The sequence below is a fragment of the Pristiophorus japonicus genome, chromosome 1 (genome assembly GCF_044704955.1).
Source record: "Pristiophorus japonicus isolate sPriJap1 chromosome 1, sPriJap1.hap1, whole genome shotgun sequence".
NCBI lineage: Eukaryota > Metazoa > Chordata > Chondrichthyes > Pristiophoridae > Pristiophorus > Pristiophorus japonicus.
Window position 1 is genome coordinate 2,538,531 of NC_091977.1, and position 23,285 is coordinate 2,561,815.

The following is a 23,285-nucleotide window of genomic DNA, read 5'->3' on the forward strand; positions in this document are numbered from 1 at the left end:
GGTACCTCACTTTTAGTGTCCCTGGTACCTCGCTGTTAGTGTATCTGGTACCTCACTTTTAGTGTATCTGGTACCTCGCTGTTAGTGTCCCTGGTACCTCACTGTTAGTGTATCTGGTACTTCGCTTTTCGTGTATCTGTTACCTCACTGTTAGTGTATCTGGTACCTCACTGTTAGTGTCCCTGGTACCTCACTTTTAGTGTCCCTGGTACCTCGCTGTTAGTATATCTGGTACCTAGCTGTTAGTGTATCTGGTACCTCACTGTTAGTGTATCTGGTACCTCACTGTTAGTGTATCTGGTACCTCACTTTTTGTGTCCCTGGTACCTCGCTGTTAGTGTATCTGGTACCTCACTTTTAGTGTATCTGGTACCTCGCTGTTAGTGTCCCTGGTACCTCACTGTTAGTGTATCTGGTACTTCGCTTTTCGTGTATCTGTTACCTCACTGTTAGTGTATCTGGTACCTCACTGTTAGTGTCCCTGGTACCTCACTTTTAGTGTCCCTGGTACCTCGCTGTTAGTGTATCTGGTACCTCACTGTTAGTGTATCTGGTACCTCGCTGTTAGTGTATCTGGTACCTCACTGTTAGTGTCTCTGGTACCTCGCTGTTAGTGTATCTGGCACCTCACTGTTCGTGTCCCTGGTACCTCACTGTTAGTGTATCTGGTACCTCACTGTTAGTGTCTCTGGGACTTCGCTGTTAGTGTATCTGGTACCTCACTGTTAGTGTATCTGGTACCTCACTGTTAGTGTATCTGGTACCTCACTGTTCGTGTCCCTGGTACCTCACTGTTAGTGTCCCTGGTACCTCACTGTTATGTATCTGGTACCTCACTGTTAATGTATCTGGTACCTCACTGTTAGTGTCCCTGGTACCTCACTGTGAGAGTATCTGGTACCTCACTGTTAGTGTCCCTGGTACCTCACAGTTAGTGTATCTGGTACCTCGCTGTTAGTGTCCCTGGTACCTCACTCTTAGTGTATCTGGTACCTCACTGTTAGTGTATCTGGTACCTCACTGTTAGTGTATCTGGTACTTCGCTGTTAGTGTATCTGGTACCTCACTGTTAGTGTCCCTGGTACCTCACTGTTAGTGTCCCTGGTACCTAACTGTTAGTGTATCTGGTACCTCACTGTTAGTGTCCCTGGTACCTCACTGTTAGTGTATCTGGTACCTCACTGTTAGTGTCCCTGGTACCTCGCTGTTAGTGTATCTGGTACCTCGCTGTTAGTGTCCCTGGTACCTCGCTGTTAGTGTATCTGGTACCTCACTGTTAGTGTCCCTGGTACCTCACTGTTATTGTCCCTGGTACCTCACTGTTAGTGTACCTGGTACCTCACTGTTAGTGTCCCTGGTACCTCGCTGTTAGTGTATCTGGTACCTCGCTGTTAGTGTCCCTGGTACCTTGCTGTTAGTGTATCTGGTACCTCGCTGTTAGTGTCCCTGGTACCTCACTGTTAGTGTATCTGGTACTTCGCTGTTAGTGTATCTGGTACCTCACTGTTAGTGTATCAGGTACCTCACTTTTAGTGTCCCTGGTACCTCACTGTTAGTGTATCTGGTACCTCACTGTTAGTGTATCTGGTACCTCACTGTTCGTGTATCTGGTACCTCGCTGTTAATGTATCTGGTACCTCACTGTTCGTGTCCCTGGTACCTAACTGTTGGTGTATCTGGTACCTCACTGTTAGTGTATCTGGTACCTAGTTGTTAGTGTCCCTGGTACCTCATTGTTAGTGTATCTGGTACCTCACTGTTAGTGCATCTGGTACCTCACTGTTAGTTTATCTGGTACCTCACTGTTAGTGTATCTGGTACCTCACTGTTAGTGTATCTGGAACCTCACTGTTAGTGTATCTGGTACCTCACTGTTAGTGTATCTGGTATCTCACTGTTCGTGTACCTGGTACCTCGCTGTTAGTGTATCTGGTACCTCACTGTTAGTGTATCTGGTACCTCACTGTTCATGTCCCTGGTACCTCACTGTTAGTGTCCCTGGTACCTCACTGTTAGTGTGTCTGGTACCTCACTGTTAGTGTATCTCGTACCTCGTTGTTAGTGTATCTGGTTCCTCACTGTTAGTGTCCCTGGTACCTCACTGTTAGTGTCCCTGGTACCTCACTGTTAGTGTATCTGGTACCTCGCTGTTCGTTTATCTGGTACCTCACTGTTAGTGTCCCTGGTACCTCACTTTTAGTGTATCTGGTACCTCACTGTTCATGTCCCTGGTATTCACTGTTAGTGTCCCTGGTACCTCACTGTTCGTGTCCCTGGTACCTCACTGTTAGTGTATCTGGTACCTCGCTGTTAGTTTATCTGGTACCTCACTGTTAGTGTATCTGGTACCTCATTGTTAGTGTATCTGGAACCTCACTGTTAGTGTATCTGGTACCTCACTGTTAGTGTATCTGGTATCTCACTGTTCGTGTCCCTGGTACCTCACTGTTAGTGTATCTGGTACCTCGCTGTTAGTGTATCTGGTACCTCACTGTTCATGTCCCTGGTACCTCACTGTTAGTGTCCCTGGTACCTCACTGTTAGTGTGTCTGGTACCTCACTGTTAGTGTATCTCGTACCTCGTTGTTAGTGTATCTGGTTCCTCACTGTTAGTGTCCCTGGTACCTCACTGTTAGTGTCCCTGGTACCTCACTGTTAGTGTATCTGGTACCTCGCTGTTCGTTTATCTGGTACCTCACTGTTAGTGTCCCTGGTACCTAACTTTTAGTGTATCTGGTACCTCACTGTTCATGTCCCTGGTATTCACTGTTAGTGTCCCTGGTACCTCACTGTTCGTGTCCCTGGTACCTCACTGTTAGTGTATCTGGTACCTCGCTGTTAGTTTATCTGGTACCTCACTGTTAGTGTATCTGGTACCTCATTGTTAGTGTATCTGGTACCTCACTGTTCATGTCCCTGGTACCTCACTGTTAGTGTCCCTGGTACCTCACTGTTCGTGTCCCTGGTACCTCACTGTTAGTGTATCTGGTACCTCGCTGTTCGTTTATCTGGTACCTCACTGTTAGTGTCCCTGGTACCTCACTTTTAGTGTATCTGGTACCTCACTGTTCATGTCCCTGGTATTCACTGTTAGTGTCCCTGGTACCTCACTGTTCGTGTCCCTGGTACCTCACTGTTAGTGTATCTGGTACCTCGCTGTTAGTTTATCTGGTACCTCACTGTTAGTGTATCTGGTACCTCATTGTTAGTGTATCTGGAACCTCACTGTTAGTGTATCTGGTACCTCACTGTTAGTGTATCTGGTATCTCACTGTTCGTGTCCCTGGTACCTCACTGGTAGTGTCCCTGGAACCTCACTGTTAGTGTATCTGGTACCTCACTGTTCATGTCCCTGGTACCTCACTGTTAGTGTCCCTGGTACCTCACTGTTAGTGTATCTGGTACCTCACTGTTCATGTCCCTGGTACCTCACTGTTAGTGTCCCTGGTACCTCACTGTTCGTGTCCCTGGTACCTCACTGTTAGTGTATCTGGTACCTCGCTGTTAGTTTATCTGGTACCTCACTGTTAGTGTATCTGGTACCTCACTGTTAGTGTATCTGGAACCTCACTGTTAGTGTATCTGGTACCTCACTGTTAGTGTATCTGGTATCTCACTGTTCGTGTCCCTGGTACCTCACTGTTAGTGTATCTGGTACCTCACTGTTCATGTCCCTGGTACCTCACTGTTAGTGTATCTTGTACCTCACTGTTAGTGTATCTCGTACCTCGTTGTTAGTGTCCCTGGTACCTCACTGTTAGTGTATCTGGTACCTCACTGTTAGTGTATCTGGAACCTTACTGTTAGTGTATCTGGTACCTCACTGTTAGTGTATCTGATACCTCATTATTAGTGTATCTGGTACTTCGCTGTTAGTGTATCTGGTACCTCACTGTTAGTGTATCTGGTACCTCACTGTTAGTGTCCCTGGTACCTCACTGTTAGTGTCCCCGGTACCTCGCTGTTTGTGTCCCTGGTACCTCGCTGTTAGTGTATCTGGTACCTCACTGTTAGTGTCCCTGGTACCTCACTGTTAGTGTCCCTGGTACCTAGCTGTTAGTGTATCTGGTACCTCACTGTTAATGTCCCTGGTACCTCACTGTTCGTGTATCTGGTACCTCACTGTTAGTGTATCTGGAACCTCACTGTTAGTGCCCCTGGTATCTCGCTATTAGTGTCCCTGGTACCTCGCTGTTAGTGTATCTGGTACCTCACTGTTAGTGTATCTGGTACCTCACTGTTAGTGTCCCTGGTAGCTCACTGTTAGTGTATCTGGTACCTCACTGTTAGTGTCCCTGGTACCTCACTGTTAGTGTATCTGGTACCTCGCTGTTAGTGTATCTGGTACCTCACTGTTAGTGTTCCTGGTACCTCACTGTTAGTGTATCTGGTACCTCACTGTTCATGTCCCTGGTACCTCACTGTTAGTGTCCCTGGTACCTCACTGTTAGTGTCCCTGGTACCTCCCTGGTACCTCACTGTTAGTGTCCCTGGTACCTCACTGTTAGTGTATCTGGTACCTCGCTGTTAGTGTATCTGGTACCTCACTGTTAGTGTTCCTGGTACCTCACTGTTAGTGTATCTGGTACCTCACTGTTCATGTCCCTGGTACCTCACTGTTAGTGTCCCTGGTACCTCACTGTTAGTGTCCCTGGTACCTCCCTGGTACCTCACTGTTAGTGTCCCTGGTACCTCACTGTTAGTGTATCTGGTACCTCGCTGTTAGTTTATCTGGTACCTCACTGTTAGTGTCCCTGGTACCTCACTGTTAGTGTATCTGGAACCTCACTGTTCATGTCCCTGGTACCTCACTGTTAGTGTCCCTGGTACCTGACTGTTAGTGTATCTGGTACCTCACTGTTAGTGTATCTGGTACCTCGTTGTTAGTGTCCCTCGTACCTCACCGTTAGTGTATCTGGTACCTCACTGTTAGTGTATCTGGTACCTCACTGTTAGTGTATCTCGTACCTCACTGTTAGTGTATCTGGTATCTCACTGTTCGTGTATCTGGTACCTCACTATTAGTGTCCCTGGTACCTCACTGTTGGTGTATCTGGTACCTCACTGTTCATGTCCCTGGTACCTCACTGTTAGTGTCCCTGGTACCTCACTGTTAGTGTCCCTGGTACCTCCCTGGTACCTCACTGTTAGTATCCCTGGTACCTCACTGTTAGTGTATCTGGTACCTCACTGTTAGTGTATCTGGTATCTCACTGTTCGTGTCCCTGGTACCTCGCTGTTAGTGTATCTGGTACCTCACTGTTAGTGTATCTGGTACCTCACTATTAGTGTATCTGGTACTTCGCTGTTAGTGTATCTGGTACCTCACTGTTAGTGTATCTGGTACCCCACTGTTAGTGTATCTGGTACCTCACTGTTAGTGTATCTGGTACCTCACTGTTAGTGTCCCTGGTACCTCACTGTTAGTGTCCCCGGTACCTCGCTGTTTGTGTCCCTGGTACCTCGCTGTTAGAGTATCTGGTACCTCACTGTTAGTGTCCCTGGTACCTCACTGTTCGTGTCCCTGGTACCTAGCTGTTAGTGTATCTGGTACCTCACTGTTAATGTCCCTGGTACCTCACTGTTAGTGTCCCTGGTACCTCACTGTTAGTGTATCTGGAACCTCACTGTCATTGCCCCTGGTATCTCGCTATTAGTGTCCCTGGTACCTCGCTGTTAGTGTATCTGGTACCTCACTGTTAGTGTCTCTGGTACCTCACTGTTAGTGTCCCTGGGACCTAGCTGTTAGTGTATCTGGTACCTCACTGTTAGTGTCCCTGGTACCTCACTGTTAGTGTATCTGGTACCTCACTGTTAGTGTATCTGGTACCTCACTGTTAGTGTCCCTGGTAGCTCACTGTTAATGTATCTGGTACCTCACTGTTAGTGTCCCTGGTACCTCACTGTTAGTGTATCTGGTACCTCGCTGTTAGTGTATCTGGTACCTCACTGTTAGTGTCCCTGGTACCTCACTGTTAGTGTATCTGGTACCTCACTGTTCATGTTCCTGGTACCTCACTGTTAGTGTCCCTGGTACCTCACTGTTAGTGTCCCTGGTACCTCCCTGGTACCTCACTTTTAGTGTCCCTGGTACCTCACTGTTCGTGTATCTGGTACCTCGCTGTTAGTTTATCTGGTACCTCACTGTTAGTGTCCCTGGTACCTCACTGTTAGTGTATCTGGAACCTCACTGTTCATGTCCCTGGTACCTCACTGTTAGTGTCCCTGGTACCTCACTGTTAGTGTATCTGGTACCTCACTGTTAGTGTATCTGGTACCTCACTGTTCATGTCCCTGGTACCTCACTGTTAGTGTCCCTGGTACCTCACTGTTAGTGTCCCTGGTACCTCCCTGGTACCTCACTGTTAGTGTCCCTGGTACCTCACTTTTAGTGTCCCCGGTACCTCGCTGTTTGTGTCCCTGGTACCTCGCTGTTAGTGTATCTGGTACCTCACTTTTAGTGTCCCTGGTACCTAGCTGTTAGTGTATCTGGTACCTCACTGTTAATGTCCCTGGTACCTCACTGTTCGTGTCCCTGGTACCTCGCTGTTAGTGTATCTGGTACCTCGCTGTTAGTGTCCCTGGTACCTTGCTGTTAGTGTATCTGGTACCTCACTTTTAGTGTCCCTGGTACCTCGCTGTTAGTGTATCTGGTACTTCACTGTTAGTGTATCTGGTACCTCACTGTTTGTGTCCCTGGTACCTCGCTGTTAGTGTCCCTGGTACCTCACTGTTAGTGTCCCTGGTACCTCACTGTTAGTGTATCTGGTACCTCACTGTTAGTGTATCTGGTACCTCACTGTTAGTGTCCCTGTTACCTCACTGTTAGTGTATCTGGTACTTCGCTGTTAGTGTATCTGGTACCTCACTGTTAGTGTATCTGGTACCTCACTGTTAGTGTATCTGGTACCTCTCTGTTAGTGTATCTGGTACCTCACTGTTAGTGTCCCTGTTACCTCACTGTTAGTGTATCTGGTACCTCACTGTTCGTGTATCTGGTACCTCGCTGTTAGTGTATCTGGTACCTCACTGTTAGTGTCCCTGGTACCTAACTGTTAGTGTATCTGGTACCTCACTGTTAGTGTATCTGGTACCTAGTTGTTAGTGTCCCTGGTACCTCATTGTTAGTGTATCTGGTACCTCACTGTTAGTGTATCTGGTACCTCACTGTTAGTGTCCCTGGTACCTCACTGTTAGTGTATCTGGTACCTCGCTGTTAGTTTATCTGGTACCTCACTGTTAGTGTCCCTGGTACCTCACTGTTAGTGTATCTGGTACCTCACTGTTCATGTCCCTGGTACCTCACTGTTAGTGTCCCTGGTACCTCACTGTTCGTGTCCCTGGTACCGCACTGTTAGTGTATCTGGTACCTCACTGTTAGTGTCCCTGGTACCTCACTGTTAGTGTATCTGGTACCTCACTGTTAGTGTATCTGGTACCTCACTGTTAGTGTCCCTGGTAGCTCACTGTTAGTGTATCTGGTACCTCACTGTTAGTGTCCCTGGTACCTCACTGTTAGTGTATCTGGTACCTCGCTGTTAGTGTATCTGGTACCTCACTGTTAGTGTCCCTGGTACCTCACTGTTAGTGTATCTGGTACCTCACTGTTCATGTCCCTGGTACCTCACTGTTAGTGTCCCTGGTACCTCACTGTTAGTGTCCCTGGTACCTCCCTGGTACCTCACTGTTAGTGTCCCTGGTACCTCACTGTTAGTGTATCTGGTACCTCGCTGTTAGTTTATCTGGTACCTCACTGTTAGTGTCCCTGGTACCTCACTGTTAATGTATCTGGAACCTCACTCTTCATGTCCCTGGTACCTCCCTGTTAGTGTCCCTGGTACCTCACTGTTAGTGTATCTGGTACCTCACTGTTAGTGTATCTGGTACCTCGTTGTTAGTGTCCCTGGTACCTCACTGTTAGTGTATCTGGTACCTCACTGTTAGTGTATCTGGTACCTCACTGTTAGTGTATCTGGTACCTCGCTGTTAGTGTATCTGGTACCTCACTGCTAGTGTCCCTGGTACCTCACTGTTAGTGCATCTGGTACCTCACTGTTAGTGTCCCTGGTACCTCACTGTTAGTGTCCCTGGTACCTCCCTGGTACGTCACTGTTAGTGTCCCTGGTACCTCACTGTTAGTGTATCTGGTATCTCACTGTTCGTGTCCCTGGTACTTCGCTGTTCGTGTATCTGGTACCTCACTGTTAGTGTATCTGGTACCTCACTGTTCATGTCCCTGGTACCTCACTGTTAGTGTCCCTGGTACCTCACTGTTAGTGTATCTGGTACCTCACTGTTAGTGTATCTCGTACCTCGTTGTTAGTGTATCTGGTACCTCACTGTTAGTGTCCCTGGTACCTCACTGTTAGTGTCCCTGGTACCTCACTGTTAGTGTATCTGGTACCTCGCTGTTAGTTTATCTGGTACCTCACTGTTAGTGTCCCTGGTACCTCACTGTTAGTGTATCTGGTACCTCACTGTTAGTGTATCTCGTTCCTCGTTGTTAGTGTATCTGGTACCTCACTGTTAGTGTCCCTGGTACCTCGCTGTTAGTGTCCCTGGTACCTTGCTGTTAGTGTATCTGGTACCTCACTTTTAGTGTCCCTGGTACCTCGCTGTTAGTGTATCTGGTACTTCACTGTTAGTGTATCTGGTACCTCACTGTTTGTGTCCCTGGTACCTCGCTGTTAGTGTCCCTGGTACCTCACTGTTAGTGTACCTGGTACCTCACTGTTAGTGTATCTGGTACCTCACTGTTAGTGTATCTGGTACCTCACTGTTAGTGTCCCTGTTACCTCACTGTTAGTGTATCTGGTACTTCGCTGTTAGTGTATCTGGTACCTCACTGTTAGTGTATCTGGTACCTCACTGTTAGTGTATCTGGTACCTCTCTGTTAGTGTATCTGGTACCTCACTGATAATGTCCCTGTTACCTCACTGTTAGTGTATCTGGTACCTCACTGTTCGTGTATCTGGTACCTCGCTGTTAGTGTATCTGGTACCTCACTGTTAGTGTCCCTGGTACCTAACTGTTAGTGTATCTGGTAACTCACTGTTAGTGTATCTGGTACCTAGTTGTTAGTGTCCCTGGTACCTCATTGTTAGTGTATCTGGTACCTCACTGTTAGTGTATCTGGTACCTCACTGTTAGTGTCCCTGGTACGTCACTGTTAGTGTATCTGGTACCTCGCTGTTAGTTTATCTGGTACCTCACTGTTAGTGTCCCTGGTACCTCACTGTTAGTGTATCTGGTACCTCACTGTTCATGTCCCTGGTACCTCACTGTTAGTGTCCCTGGTACCTCACTGTTCGTGTCCCTGGTACCGCACTGTTAGTGTATCTGGTACCTCACTGTTAGTGTCCCTGGTACCTCACTGTTAGTGTATCTGGTACCTCACTGTTAGTGTATCTGGTACCTCACTGTTAGTGTCCCTGGTAGCTCACTGTTAGTGTATCTGGTACCTCACTGTTAGTGTCCCTGGTACCTCACTGTTAGTGCATCTGGAACCTCACTGTTAGTGTCCCTGGTACCTCACTGTTAGTGTCCCTGGTACCTCCCTGGTACGTCACTGTTAGTGTCCCTGGTACCTCACTGTTAGTGTATCTGGTACCTCACTGTTAGTGTCCCTGGTAGCTCACTGTTAGTGTATCTGGTACCTCACTGTTAGTGTCCCTGGTACCTCACTGTTAGTGCATCTGGAACCTCACTGTTAGTGTCCCTGGTACCTCACTGTTAGTGTCCCTGGTACCTCCCTGGTACGTCACTGTTAGTGTCCCTGGTACCTCACTGTTAGTGTATCTGGTATCTCACTGTTCGTGTCCCTGGTACTTCGCTGTTCGTGTATCTGGTACCTCACTGTTAGTGTATCTGGTACCTCACTGTTCATGTCCCTGGTACCTCACTGTTAGTGTCCCTGGTACCTCACTGTTAGTGTATCTGGTACCTCACTGTTAGTGTATCTCGTACCTCGTTGTTAGTGTATCTGGTACCTCACTGTTAGTGTCCCTGGTACCTCACTGTTAGTGTCCCTGGTACCTCACTGTTAGTGTATCTGGTACCTCGCTGTTAGTTTATCTGGTACCTCACTGTTAGTGTCCCTGGTACCTCACTGTTAGTGTATCTGGTACCTCACTGTTAGTGTATCTGGTACCTCACTGTTCATGTCCCTGGTACCTCACTGTTAGTGTCCCTGGTACCTCACTGTTCGTGTCCCTGGTACCTCACTGTTAGTGTATCTGGTACCTCGCTGTTAGTTTATCTGGTACCTCACTGTTAGTGTATCTGGTACCTCACTGTGAGTGTATCTGGAAGCTCACTGTTAGTGTATCTGGTACCTCACTGTTAGTGTATCTGGTATCTCACTGTTAGTGTATCTGGTACCTCGCTGTTAGTTTATCTGGTACCTCACTGTTAGTGTCCCTGGTACCTCACTGTTAGTGTCCCTGGTACCTCACTGTTAGTGTATCTGGTACCTCACTGTTAGTGTATCTGGTACCTCACTGTTCGTGTATCTGGTACCTCACTGTTAGTGTCCCTTGTACCTCACTGTTAGTGTATCTGGTACCTCACTGTTAGTGTATCTGGTACCTCACTGTTAGTGTCCCTGTTACCTCACTGTTAGTGTATCTGGTACTTCGCTGTTAGTGTATCTGGTACCTCACTGTTAGTGTATCGGGTACCTCACTGTTAGTGTATCTGGTACCTCACTGTTAGTGTCTCTGGTACCTCACTGTTATTGTCCCTGGTACCTCACTGTTAGTGTACCTGGTACCTCACTGTTAGTGTCCCTGGTACCTCGCTGTTAGTGTATCTGGTACCTCGCTGTTAGTGTCCCTGGTACCTTGCTGTTAGTGTATCTGGTACCTCACTTTTAGTGTCCCTGGTACCTCGCTGTTAGTGTATCTGGTACTTCACTGTTAGTGTATCTGGTACCTCACTGTTAGTGTATCTGGCACCTCACTGTTAGTGTATCTGGTACCTCACTTTTAGTGTCCCTGGTACCTCACTGTTAGTGTCCCTGGTACCTCACTGTTAGTGTATCTGGTACTTCGCTGTTAGTGTATCTGGTACCTCACTGGTAGTGTCCCTGGTACCTCACTGTTAGTGTATCTGGTACCTCACTGTTAGTGTATCTGGTACCTCACTGTTAGTGTCCCTGGTACCTCACTGTTAGTGTATCTGGTACCTCACTGTTAGTGTATCTGGTACCTCACTGTTAGTGTCCCTGTTACCTCACTGTTAGTGTATCTGGTACTTCGCTGTTAGTGTATCTGGTACCTCACTGTTAGTGTATCGGGTACCTCACTGTTAGTGTATCTGGTACCTCACTGTTAGTGTATCTGGTACCTCACTGTTAGTGTATCGGGTACCTCACTGTTAGTGTATCTGGTACCTCACTGTTAGTGTCCCTGTTACCTCACTGTTAGTGTATCTGGTACCTCACTGTTAGTGTATCTGGTACCTCACTGTTAGTGTCCCTGTTACCTCACTGTTAGTGTATCTGGTACCTCGCTGTTAGTGTATCTGGTACCTCACTGTTAGTGTCCCTGTTACCTCACTGTTAGTGTATCTGGTACCTCACTGTTCGTGTATCTGGTACCTCGCTGTTAGTGTATTTGGTAACTCACTGTTAGTGTCCCTGGTACCTAACTGTTAGTGTATCTGGTACCTCACTGTTAGTGTATCTGGTACCTAGTTGTTAGTGTCCCTGGTACCTCATTGTTAGTGTATCTGGTACCTCACTGTTAGTGTATCTGGTACCTCACTGTTAGTGTATCTGGTACCTCACTGTTAGTGTGTCTGGTACCTCACTGTTAGTGTGTCTGGTACCTCACTGTTAGTGTATCTGGTACCTCACTGTTAGTGTATCTGGTACCTCACTGTTAGTGTATCTGGTACCTCACTGTTAGTGTATCTGGTACCTCACTGTTAGTGTATCTGGTACCTCATTGTTAGTGTATCTGGTACCTCACTGTTAGTGTATCTGGTACCTCACTGTTAGTGTATCTGGTACCTCACTGTTAGTGTGTCTGGTACCTCACTGTTAGTGTGTCTGGTACCTCACTGTTAGTGTATCTGGTACCTCACTGTTAGTGTATCTGGTACCTCACTGTTAGTGTATCTGGTACCTCACTGTTAGTGTATCTGGTACCTCACTGTTAGTGTGTCTGGTACCTCACTGTTAGTGTGTCTGGTACCTCACTGTTAGTGTATCTGGTACCTCACTGTTAGTGTATCTGGTACCTCACTGTTAGTGTATCTGGTACCTCACTGTTAGTGTATCTGGTACCTCACTGTTAGTGTATCTGGTACCTCACTGTTAGTGTCCCTGGTACCTCACTGTTAGTGTCCCCGGTACCTCGCTGTTTGTGTCCCTGGTACCTCGCTGTTAGTGTATCTGGTACCTCACTGTTAGTGTCCCTGGTACCTCACTGTTAGTGTCCCTGGTACCTAGCTGTTAGTGTATCTGGTACCTCACTGTTAATGTCCCTGGTACCTCACTGTTAGTGTCCCTGCCACCTCACTGTTAGTGTATCTGGAACCTCACTGTTAGTGCCCCTGGTATCTCGCTATTAGTGTCCCTGGTACCTCGCTGTTAGTGTATCTGGTACCTCACTGTTAGTGTCTCTGGTACCTCACTGTTAGTTTATCTGGTACCTCACTGTTAGTGTATCTGGTACCTCACTGTTAGTGTATCTGGAAGCTCACTGTTAGTGTATCTGGTACCTCACTGTTAGTGTATCTGGTATCTCACTGTTAGTGTATCTGGTACCTCGCTGTTAGTTTATCTGGTACCTCACTGTTAGTGTCCCTGGTACCTCACTGTTAGTGTCCCTGGTACCTCACTGTTAGTGTATCTGGTACCTCACTGTTAGTGTATCTGGTACCTCACTGTTAGTGTCCCTGTTACCTCACTGTTAGTGTATCTGGTACCTCACTGTTCGTGTATCTGGTACCTCACTGTTAGTGTCCCTTGTACCTCACTGTTAGTGTATCTGGTACCTCACTGTTAGTGTATCTGGTACCTCACTGTTAGTGTCCCTGTTACCTCACTGTTAGTGTATCTGGTACTTCGCTGTTAGTGTATCTGGTACCTCACTGTTAGTGTATCGGGTACCTCACTGTTAGTGTATCTGGTACCTCACTGTTAGTGTCCTTGTACCTCACTGTTATTGTCCCTGGTACCTCACTGTTAGTGTACCTGGTACCTCACTGTTAGTGTCCCTGGTACCTCGCTGTTAGTGTATCTGGTACCTCGCTGTTAGTGTCCCTGGTACCTTGCTGTTAGTGTATCTGGTACCTCACTTTTAGTGTCCCTGGTACCTCGCTGTTAGTGTATCTGGTACTTCACTGTTAGTGTATCTGGTACCTCACTGTTAGTGTATCTGGTACCTCACTGTTAGTGTATCTGGTACCTCACTTTTAGTGTCCCTGGTACCTCACTGTTAGTGTCCCTGGTACCTCACTGTTAGTGTATCTGGTACTTCGCTGTTAGTGTATCTGGTACCTCACTGGTAGTGTCCCTGGTACCTCACTGTTAGTGTATCTGGTACCTCACTGTTAGTGTATCTGGTACCTCACTGTTAGTGTCCCTGGTACCTCACTGTTAGTGTATCTGGTACCTCACTGTTAGTGTATCTGGTACCTCACTGTTAGTGTCCCTGTTACCTCACTGTTAGTGTATCTGGTACTTCGCTGTTAGTGTATCTGGTACCTCACTGTTAGTGTATCGGGTACCTCACTGTTAGTGTATCTGGTACCTCACTGTTAGTGTATCTGGTACCTCACTGTTAGTGTATCGGGTACCTCACTGTTAGTGTATCTGGTACCTCACTGTTAGTGTCCCTGTTACCTCACTGTTAGTGTATCTGGTACCTCACTGTTAGTGTATCTGGTACCTCACTGTTAGTGTCCCTGTTACCTCACTGTTAGTGTATCTGGTACCTCGCTGTTAGTGTATCTGGTACCTCACTGTTAGTGTCCCTGTTACCTCACTGTTAGTGTATCTGGTACCTCACTGTTCGTGTATCTGGTACCTCGCTGTTAGTGTATTTGGTAACTCACTGTTAGTGTCCCTGGTACCTAACTGTTAGTGTATCTGGTACCTAGTTGTTAGTGTCCCTGGTACCTCATTGTTAGTGTATCTGGTACCTCACTGTTAGTGTATCTGGTACCTCACTGTTAGTGTATCTGGTACCTCACTGTTAGTGTGTCTGGTACCTCACTGTTAGTGTGTCTGGTACCTCACTGTTAGTGTATCTGGTACCTCACTGTTAGTGTCCCTGTTACCTCACTGTTAGTGTATCTGGTACCTCACTGTTCGTGTATCTGGTACCTCGCTGTTAGTGTATTTGGTAACTCACTGTTAGTGTCCCTGGTACCTAACTGTTAGTGTATCTGGTACCTCACTGTTAGTGTATCTGGTACCTAGTTGTTAGTGTCCCTGGTACCTCATTGTTAGTGTATCTGGTACCTCACTGTTAGTGTATCTGGTACCTCACTGTTAGTGTATCTGGTACCTCATTGTTAGTGTATCTGGTACCTCACTGTTAGTGTATCTGGTACCTCACTGTTAGTGTATCTGGTACCTCACTGTTAGTGTGTCTGGTACCTCACTGTTAGTGTGTCTGGTACCTCACTGTTAGTGTATCTGGTACCTCACTGTTAGTGTATCTGGTACCTCACTGTTAATGTCCCTGGTACCTCACTGTTAGTGTCCCTGGTACCTCACTGTTAGTGTATCTGGAACCTCACTGTTAGTGCCCCTGGTATCTCGCTATTAGTGTCCCTGGTACCTCGCTGTTAGTGTATCTGGTACCTCACTGTTAGTGTCTCTGGTACCTCACTGTTAGTTTATCTGGTACCTCACTGTTAGTGTATCTGGTACCTCACTGTTAGTGTATCTGGAAGCTCACTGTTAGTGTATCTGGTACCTCACTGTTAGTGTATCTGGTATCTCACTGTTAGTGTATCTGGTACCTCGCTGTTAGTTTATCTGGTACCTCACTGTTAGTGTCCCTGGTACCTCACTGTTAGTGTCCCTTGTACCTCACTGTTAGTGTATCTGGTACCTCACTGTTAGTGTATCTGGTACCTCACTGTTAGTGTCCCTGTTACCTCACTGTTAGTGTATCTGGTACTTCGCTGTTAGTGTATCTGGTACCTCACTGTTAGTGTATCGGGTACCTCACTGTTAGTGTATCTGGTACCTCACTGTTAGTGTCCTTGTACCTCACTGTTATTGTCCCTGGTACCTCACTGTTAGTGTACCTGGTACCTCACTGTTAGTGTCCCTGGTACCTCGCTGTTAGTGTATCTGGTACCTCGCTGTTAGTGTCCCTGGTACCTTGCTGTTAGTGTATCTGGTACCTCACTTTTAGTGTCCCTGGTACCTCGCTGTTAGTGTATCTGGTACTTCACTGTTAGTGTATCTGGTACCTCACTGTTAGTGTATCTGGTACCTCACTGTTAGTGTATCTGGTACCTCACTTTTAGTGTCCCTGGTACCTCACTGTTAGTGTCCCTGGTACCTCACTGTTAGTGTATCTGGTACTTCGCTGTTAGTGTATCTGGTACCTCACTGGTAGTGTCCCTGGTACCTCACTGTTAGTGTATCTGGTACCTCACTGTTAGTGTATCTGGTACCTCACTGTTAGTGTCCCTGGTACCTCACTGTTAGTGTATCTGGTACCTCACTGTTAGTGTATCTGGTACCTCACTGTTAGTGTCCCTGTTACCTCACTGTTAGTGTATCTGGTACTTCGCTGTTAGTGTATCTGGTACCTCACTGTTAGTGTATCGGGTACCTCACTGTTAGTGTATCTGGTACCTCACTGTTAGTGTATCTGGTACCTCACTGTTAGTGTATCGGGTACCTCACTGTTAGTGTATCTGGTACCTCACTGTTAGTGTCCCTGTTACCTCACTGTTAGTGTATCTGGTACCTCACTGTTAGTGTATCTGGTACCTCACTGTTAGTGTCCCTGTTACCTCACTGTTAGTGTATCTGGTACCTCGCTGTTAGTGTATCTGGTACCTCACTGTTAGTGTCCCTGTTACCTCACTGTTAGTGTATCTGGTACCTCACTGTTCGTGTATCTGGTACCTCGCTGTTAGTGTATTTGGTAACTCACTGTTAGTGTCCCTGGTACCTAACTGTTAGTGTATCTGGTACCTAGTTGTTAGTGTCCCTGGTACCTCATTGTTAGTGTATCTGGTACCTCACTGTTAGTGTATCTGGTACCTCACTGTTAGTGTATCTGGTACCTCACTGTTAGTGTGTCTGGTACCTCACTGTTAGTGTGTCTGGTACCTCACTGTTAGTGTATCTGGTACCTCACTGTTAGTGTCCCTGTTACCTCACTGTTAGTGTATCTGGTACCTCACTGTTCGTGTATCTGGTACCTCGCTGTTAGTGTATTTGGTAACTCACTGTTAGTGTCCCTGGTACCTAACTGTTAGTGTATCTGGTACCTCACTGTTAGTGTATCTGGTACCTAGTTGTTAGTGTCCCTGGTACCTCATTGTTAGTGTATCTGGTACCTCACTGTTAGTGTATCTGGTACCTCACTGTTAGTGTATCTGGTACCTCATTGTTAGTGTATCTGGTACCTCACTGTTAGTGTATCTGGTACCTCACTGTTAGTGTATCTGGTACCTCACTGTTAGTGTGTCTGGTACCTCACTGTTAGTGTGTCTGGTACCTCACTGTTAGTGTATCTGGTACCTCACTGTTAGTGTATCTGGTACCTCACTGTTAATGTCCCTGGTACCTCACTGTTAGTGTCCCTGGTACCTCACTGTTAGTGTATCTGGAACCTCACTGTTAGTGCCCCTGGTATCTCGCTATTAGTGTCCCTGGTACCTCGCTGTTAGTGTATCTGGTACCTCAGTGTTAGTGTCTCTGGTACCTCACTGTTAGTTTATCTGGTACCTCACTGTTAGTGTATCTGGTACCTCACTGTTAGTGTATCTGGAAGCTCACTGTTAGTGTATCTGGTACCTCACTGTTAGTGTATCTGGTATCTCACTGTTAGTGTATCTGGTACCTCGCTGTTAGTTTATCTGGTACCTCACTTTTAGTGTCCCTGGTACCTCACTGTTAGTGTCCCTGGTACCTCACTGTTAGTGTATCTGGTACCTCACTGTTAGTGTATCTGGTACCTCACTGTTAGTGTCCCTGTTACCTCACTGTTAGTGTATCTGGTACCTCACTGTTCGTGTATCTGGTACCTCACTGTTAGTGTCCCTTGTACCTCACTGTTAGTGTATCTGGTACCTCACTGTTAGTGTATCTGGTACCTCACTGTTAGTGTCCCTGTTACCTCACTGTTAGTGTATCTGGTACTTCGCTGTTAGTGTATCTGGTACCTCACTGTTAGTGTATCGGGTACCTCACTGTTAGTGTATCTGGTACCTCACTGTTAGTGTCCTTGTACCTCACTGTTATTGTCCCTGGTACCTCACTGTTAGTGTACCTGGTACCTCACTGTTAGTGTATCTGGTACCTCGCTGTTAGTGTCCCTGGTACCTTGCTGTTAGTGTATCTGGTACCTCACTTTTAGTGTCCCTGGTACCTCGCTGTTAGTGTATCTGGTACTTCACTGTTAGTGTATCTGGTACCTCACTGTTAGTGTATCTGGTACCTCACTGTTAGTGTATCTGGTACCTCACTTTTAGTGTCCCTGGTACCTCACTGTTAGTGTCCCTGGTACCTCACTGTTAGTGTATCTGGTACTTCGCTGTTAGTGTATCTGGTACCTCACTGGTAGTGTCCCTGGTACCTCACTGTTAGTGTATCTGGTACCTCACTGTTAGTGTATCTGGTACCTCACTGTTAGTGTCCCTGGTACCTCACTGTTAGTGTATCTGGTACCTCACTGTTACTGTATCTGGTACCTCACTGTTAGTGTCCCTGTTACCTCACTGTTAGTGTATCTGGTACTTCGCTGTTAGTGTATCTGGTACCTCACTGTTAGTGTATCGGGTACCTCACTGTTAGTGTATCTGGTACCTCACTGTTAGTGTATCTGGTACCTCACTGTTAGTGTATCTGGTACCTCACTGTTAGTGTATCTGGTACCTCACTGTTAGTGTCCCTGTTACCTCACTGTTAGTGTATCTGGTACCTCGCTGTTAGTGTATCTGGTACCTCACTGTTAGTGTCCCTGTTACCTCACTGTTAGTGTATCTGGTACCTCACTGTTCGTGTATCTGGTACCTCGCTGTTAGTGTATTTGGTAACTCACTGTTAGTGTCCCTGGTACCTAACTGTTAGTGTATCTGGTACCTAGTTGTTAGTGTCCCTGGTACCTCATTGTTAGTTTATCTGGTACCTCACTGTTAGTGTATCTGGTACCTCACTGTTAGTGTATCTGGTACCTCACTGTTGTGTGTCTGGTACCTCACTGTTAGTGTGTCTGGTACCTCACTGTTAGTGTATCTGGTACCTCACTGTTAGTGTATCTGGTACCTCACTGTTGGTGTATCTGGTACCTCACTGTTAGTGTCCCTGGTACCTCACTGTTAGTGTCCCCGGTACCTCGCTGTTTGTGTCCCTGGTACCTCGCTGTTAGTGTATCTGGTACCTCACTGTTAGTGTCCCTGGTACCTCACTGTTAGTGTCCCTGGTACCTAGCTGTTAGTGTATCTGGTACCTCACTGTTAATGTCCCTGGTACCTCACTGTTAGTGTCCCTGGTACCTCACTGTTAGTGTATCTGGAACCTCACTGTTAGTGCCCCTGGTATCTCGCTATTAGTGTCCCTGGTACCTTGCTGTTAGTGTATCTGGTACCTCACTGTTAGTGTCTCTGGTACCTCACTGTTAGTGTCCCTGGTACCTAGCTGTTAGTGTATCTGGTACCTCACTGTTAGTGTCCCTGGTACCTCACTGTTAGTGTCCCTGGTACCTCACTGTTAGTGTCCCTGGTACCTCACTGTTAGTGTATCTGGTACCTCACTGTTAGTGTATCTGGTACCTCACTGTTAGTGTCCCTGGTAGCTCACTGTTAGTGTATCTGGTACCTCACTGTTAGTGTCCCTGGTACCTCACTGTTAGTGTATCTGGTACCTCGCTGTTAGTGTATCTGGTACCTCACTGTTAGTGTCCCTGGTACCTCACTGTTAGTGTATCTGGTACCTCACTGTTCATGTCCCTGGTAGCTCACTGTTAGTGTCCCTGGTACCTCACTGTTAGTGTCCCTGGTACCTCCCTGGTACCTCACTGTTAGTGTCCCTGGTACCTCACTGTTAGTGTATCTTGTACCTCGCTGTTAGTTTATCTGGTACCTCACTGTTAGTGTCCCTGGTACCTCACTGTTAGTGTATCTGGAACCTCACTGTTCATGTCCCTGGTACCTCACTGTTAGTGTCCCTGGTACCTGACTGTTAGTGTATCTGGTACCTCACTGTTAGTGTATCTGGTACCTCGTTGTTAGTGTCCCTGGTACCTCACTGTTAGTGTATCTGGTACCTCACTGTTAGTGTATCTGGTACCTCACTGTTAGTGTATCTGGTACCTCACTGTTCGTGTATCTGGTACCTCACTGTTAGTGTATCTGGTACCTCACTGTTAGTGTATCTGGTTCTTCGCTGTTAGTGTCCCTGGTACCTCACTGTTATTATCCCTGGTACCTCACTGTTCATGTCCCTGGTACCTCGCTGTTAGTGTCCCTGGTACCTCACTGTTAGTGTCTCTGGTACCTCACTGTTAGTGTCCCTGGTACCTCGCTGTTAGTGTATCTGGTACCTCGCTGTTAGTGTCCCTGGTACCTCACTGTTAGTGTCCCTGGTCCCTCCCTGTTGTTGGTGTTGTGGCGAAGTCCCTTTATATGGCTATTCATTCTGTAAATCATTTTAACTTTATTTCTCTCGTTGTCATTCACAGTCATCGGCGTGCTGTCGGCTATTGATTCAGTAATTTGTATTCTGCCATTAAGTTTAAAATGTTCTCTGTTCAGCTCAAGCAAAGGTATCGGATAGGACACTTTATTTACGGAATTTCAGAATGCTCGCTGCACTGCTCATTTGTATTATATCAGAAGAAGGATTTCTAAGTTTAGGGACGTCACCAAATGGCGACAGGTCTTTGACCTGAAGCGGTCACTGTGTTTCTCTCTCCTCCGATGCTGCCTGACCTGTTGATTATCTCTCGGATTTTCTATATTTATTTCAGACGTTGATCATCCGCAGTATGTTTCTGTTGTTTGCACCGAATGCTCGCCGTGTTTACTTACACAAAGTCTGAAGATCAAACCTGACAGATCATATACACATTTTTAAATGGCTGAAATATCTCCTGTTTTCTATGTTTCTCCTATTTTCTCTGTTTCTATAAAAGACATCCAGGGCTACGGGGAAAACACGGGGTATGGTGTTGAGATAGAGGATCAGCCATGATTATATTGAATGGCGGTGCAGACTCGAAGGGCCGAATGTCCTACCACTGCTCCTAATTTCTGTGGTTCCATGTTTCTAATCATTCAGTTCCAGCCAGTGCCTCATTTTACACATTCTCCAGTGTTGCATTACTGCACTGCTTCTGATGGTTGGACCAGATTTATCAGGATCATTTTCATTCTCACAAAATGCTCATTGAGCCAGATTTCAAGACATTTATTTGCAATCTTTGTTTTGAGTTTACAACTGAATCTCATGCAGATCTGCCACAGCTCAGTGGGTCTCTCAGTGAGAATCGGAGTAATTCTCTATTGTACCCTGCTTTAATTCAGCATGAAGAATGCCAGTGATTGTAACTGAAGTATTCATGATAACACAATCCTTTGATATTTTTCCATCTAATATAATATGCACAAGTTGAAAACCAACATGTGAAAGAAAGCAAGAATAAATCATATCCGTTTGTGTTCAGATACTTTACAGAAACATTTGGCAGCACTTTACTTGTGGAATAATTTGTCCGATTTCGATGCTAAAAAACGCATTTAGTTGGACATTCCCTGGTCAATGATAACTATTTATTTTATTCAGAGTCCATTCTTTGCTCTGTTATTCGGACATTCTTACTTTCAATGAGCGACAATTTCAACAAAAAGATGGAAAGCTCATTGGTCAAAAGACTTACTACAGCCCAGTTATCTTTCTAACGATTGTACTCTTGTATTTAATGCCTTAACATCGTCATATTAGCTTCATACATTATAAGTAGAACGACCTGTAATTATTGCATGCCAAAATTGCAGTAGATGTTAATTTCTGTTGCACTCATTTTCAGTTCTAATTAGAATCCATATCCTCAGCAGGAGCAAGAATTCAATCAGGTCCCCCCCGCCCTCCCCCTCCGCCAACACAGTGGTACAGAAGCGAATCGCATCGCTCTCGGTGCTGACTGATCCCGCCACACGGAGGCTTCCTCAGAGGTTCTTGACCCTTGTGTCCCTGTTACCTTGGGCGGTGTTGTTGCCTGCTGGGCTAAAGTTAGATCTATCATTTAATCTCTCATTGATCAAACATCTGTTAATTTCATGTTGTCTCGATCCCCATTTCATTTATTGATTCCTTATTATTATTGCAATAAACCCTGTATTCAGTTCCTCAGGTATTAGAATTAGATTATGTCATTTCATGTCGCTAATGATTTGCAGATTGCAGACCGAATTCCATCAATCTTCTGCTCTTGCTCCCAGCCGGATGTTTAATTTACCTGGTTATTTGCTTTCCTCACAGTGAACCTAGTGACGATAGTGATCCTGTCCCGGGGAAAGTGCGGACTCTCCAAATGTGTCACTCGCTACCTGGTGGCCATGGCAACAGCGGATCTACTGGTCGTGATCCTGGATCTGATACTGAGGCACATTCCGATTCGTTATATGGAACAGTTTCTTTTCATCCGGTCCATCCCCCTGTGTAATATCCACGCCGCCCTGCTTTATGCAGCCACAGACTGTTCTGTCTGGTTCACCGTCACTTTCACTTTTGATCGATTTGTGGCCATTTGTTGCCAAAAGCTGAAAACTAAATATTGCACCGAGAGAATGGCGGCTGTGGTTCTGGGAACAGTGACTGTGCTGAGCTGTTTAAAGAACATACCCTGGTATTTTATGTTCACAAGTCGGTATGTGCTTAGCAACAAACCCTGGTTTTGTGATATCAAAATCACTAATTATACATCACTGGGCTGGGCAGCATTCGAGCTCCTTCATTATATTCTAACCCCATGTGTCCCATTTGTTCTGATCCTGCTGCTCAATGCTCTCACCGTCAGACACATTTTAGAGGCCAGTAGAGCCCGCAGGAGACTCCGTGGTCACAGCAGTGGGGAGAGTCCCAGAGACCCCGAGATGGAGAGTCGCATGAAATCCATCATTTCACTGTTTGTTATCTCGGGGAATTTCATACTGTTATGGACAGTGTATATGCTGGTTGTTGTGGCAAACCGGATTGGTTGGATTACACGTCATGTAGGTATACCTCTGTTTGTCGATGAAATAGGATTCATGCTGCAGCAGCTGAGTTGTTGCACAAACACTGGTATTTATGCCGTGACACAGACTAAGTTCCGGGAGCAGTTTAGGAATGTGGTGAAATATCCCTTTCTTGTAATTGTAAAATTCATTAAACGATAAGAAGCAGTGGAGACTTTCCAGCCTCAGAACTCAATGCTGCCTGATAATGGGGGGGTCGCGGGGGGAATTCCGGTTGGAGGCACCTTCCGACAAACGCCTCCGACTGGAACATTTTTTACAAAAACACCTGGTGGTCCCGGAGACGCCTTCGATTCCCGTCTGAGGCCTTCATTTCATGTGTAGCGTCCGGGAAAGTGACTTCCCCATACATACAGTAAAGCTGGAGTCACATGGGCCTGGGCCACCAATCACTCTGCAGTATTCTCATTGATAATAATGGGAACCTCGCTTTTATGTGTCCCATTATTATCAATGAGAATAACCCCCTAAAAAATAAAACACAATATAATAAATTAAAAAACACCTCACATATTGAAAATGAATTGAAATTAAAGTTAATTAAATGTTTTGGGAAAAAATATATTTTGGTATATTTTTAACATGTTTTAATAGGGTTTAAAATAAATGTAGCTCAGTGGATAGGGTTTTTACTGTAAAAATATCTATTTAAATTTATTTTTCATATGTTTTAAAACTCTTCTGCTGGTAAAAATAATCTCTCGACCTGCTTTTACCTGGTGTAAGAGTTTGAAGGACATTCACTGGGCATGATTTGGGCAAATGCCCCAATCTCACCCACACAAATGTTCTTCTCCCCGGGATATGGAGAATCCATATGGAGAAATCTTTGACAGATCGG

General features: G+C 46.1%; 1 protein-coding gene across 1 annotated transcript in view; it reads left to right on the forward strand.

Annotated features, from left to right (window-relative positions):
- The window catches only part of LOC139261614 (probable G-protein coupled receptor 139), a 69,333-nt gene extending 46,748 nt beyond the window's left edge, over window positions 1-22,585 (forward strand). The window contains exon 3 of the mRNA XM_070877075.1: window positions 21,687-22,585. Coding sequence (XP_070733176.1) covers window positions 21,687-22,585 — 899 coding nt within the window. The remainder of the gene's footprint in view (window positions 1-21,686) is intronic.
- Window positions 22,586-23,285: the final 700 nt, after the last annotated feature.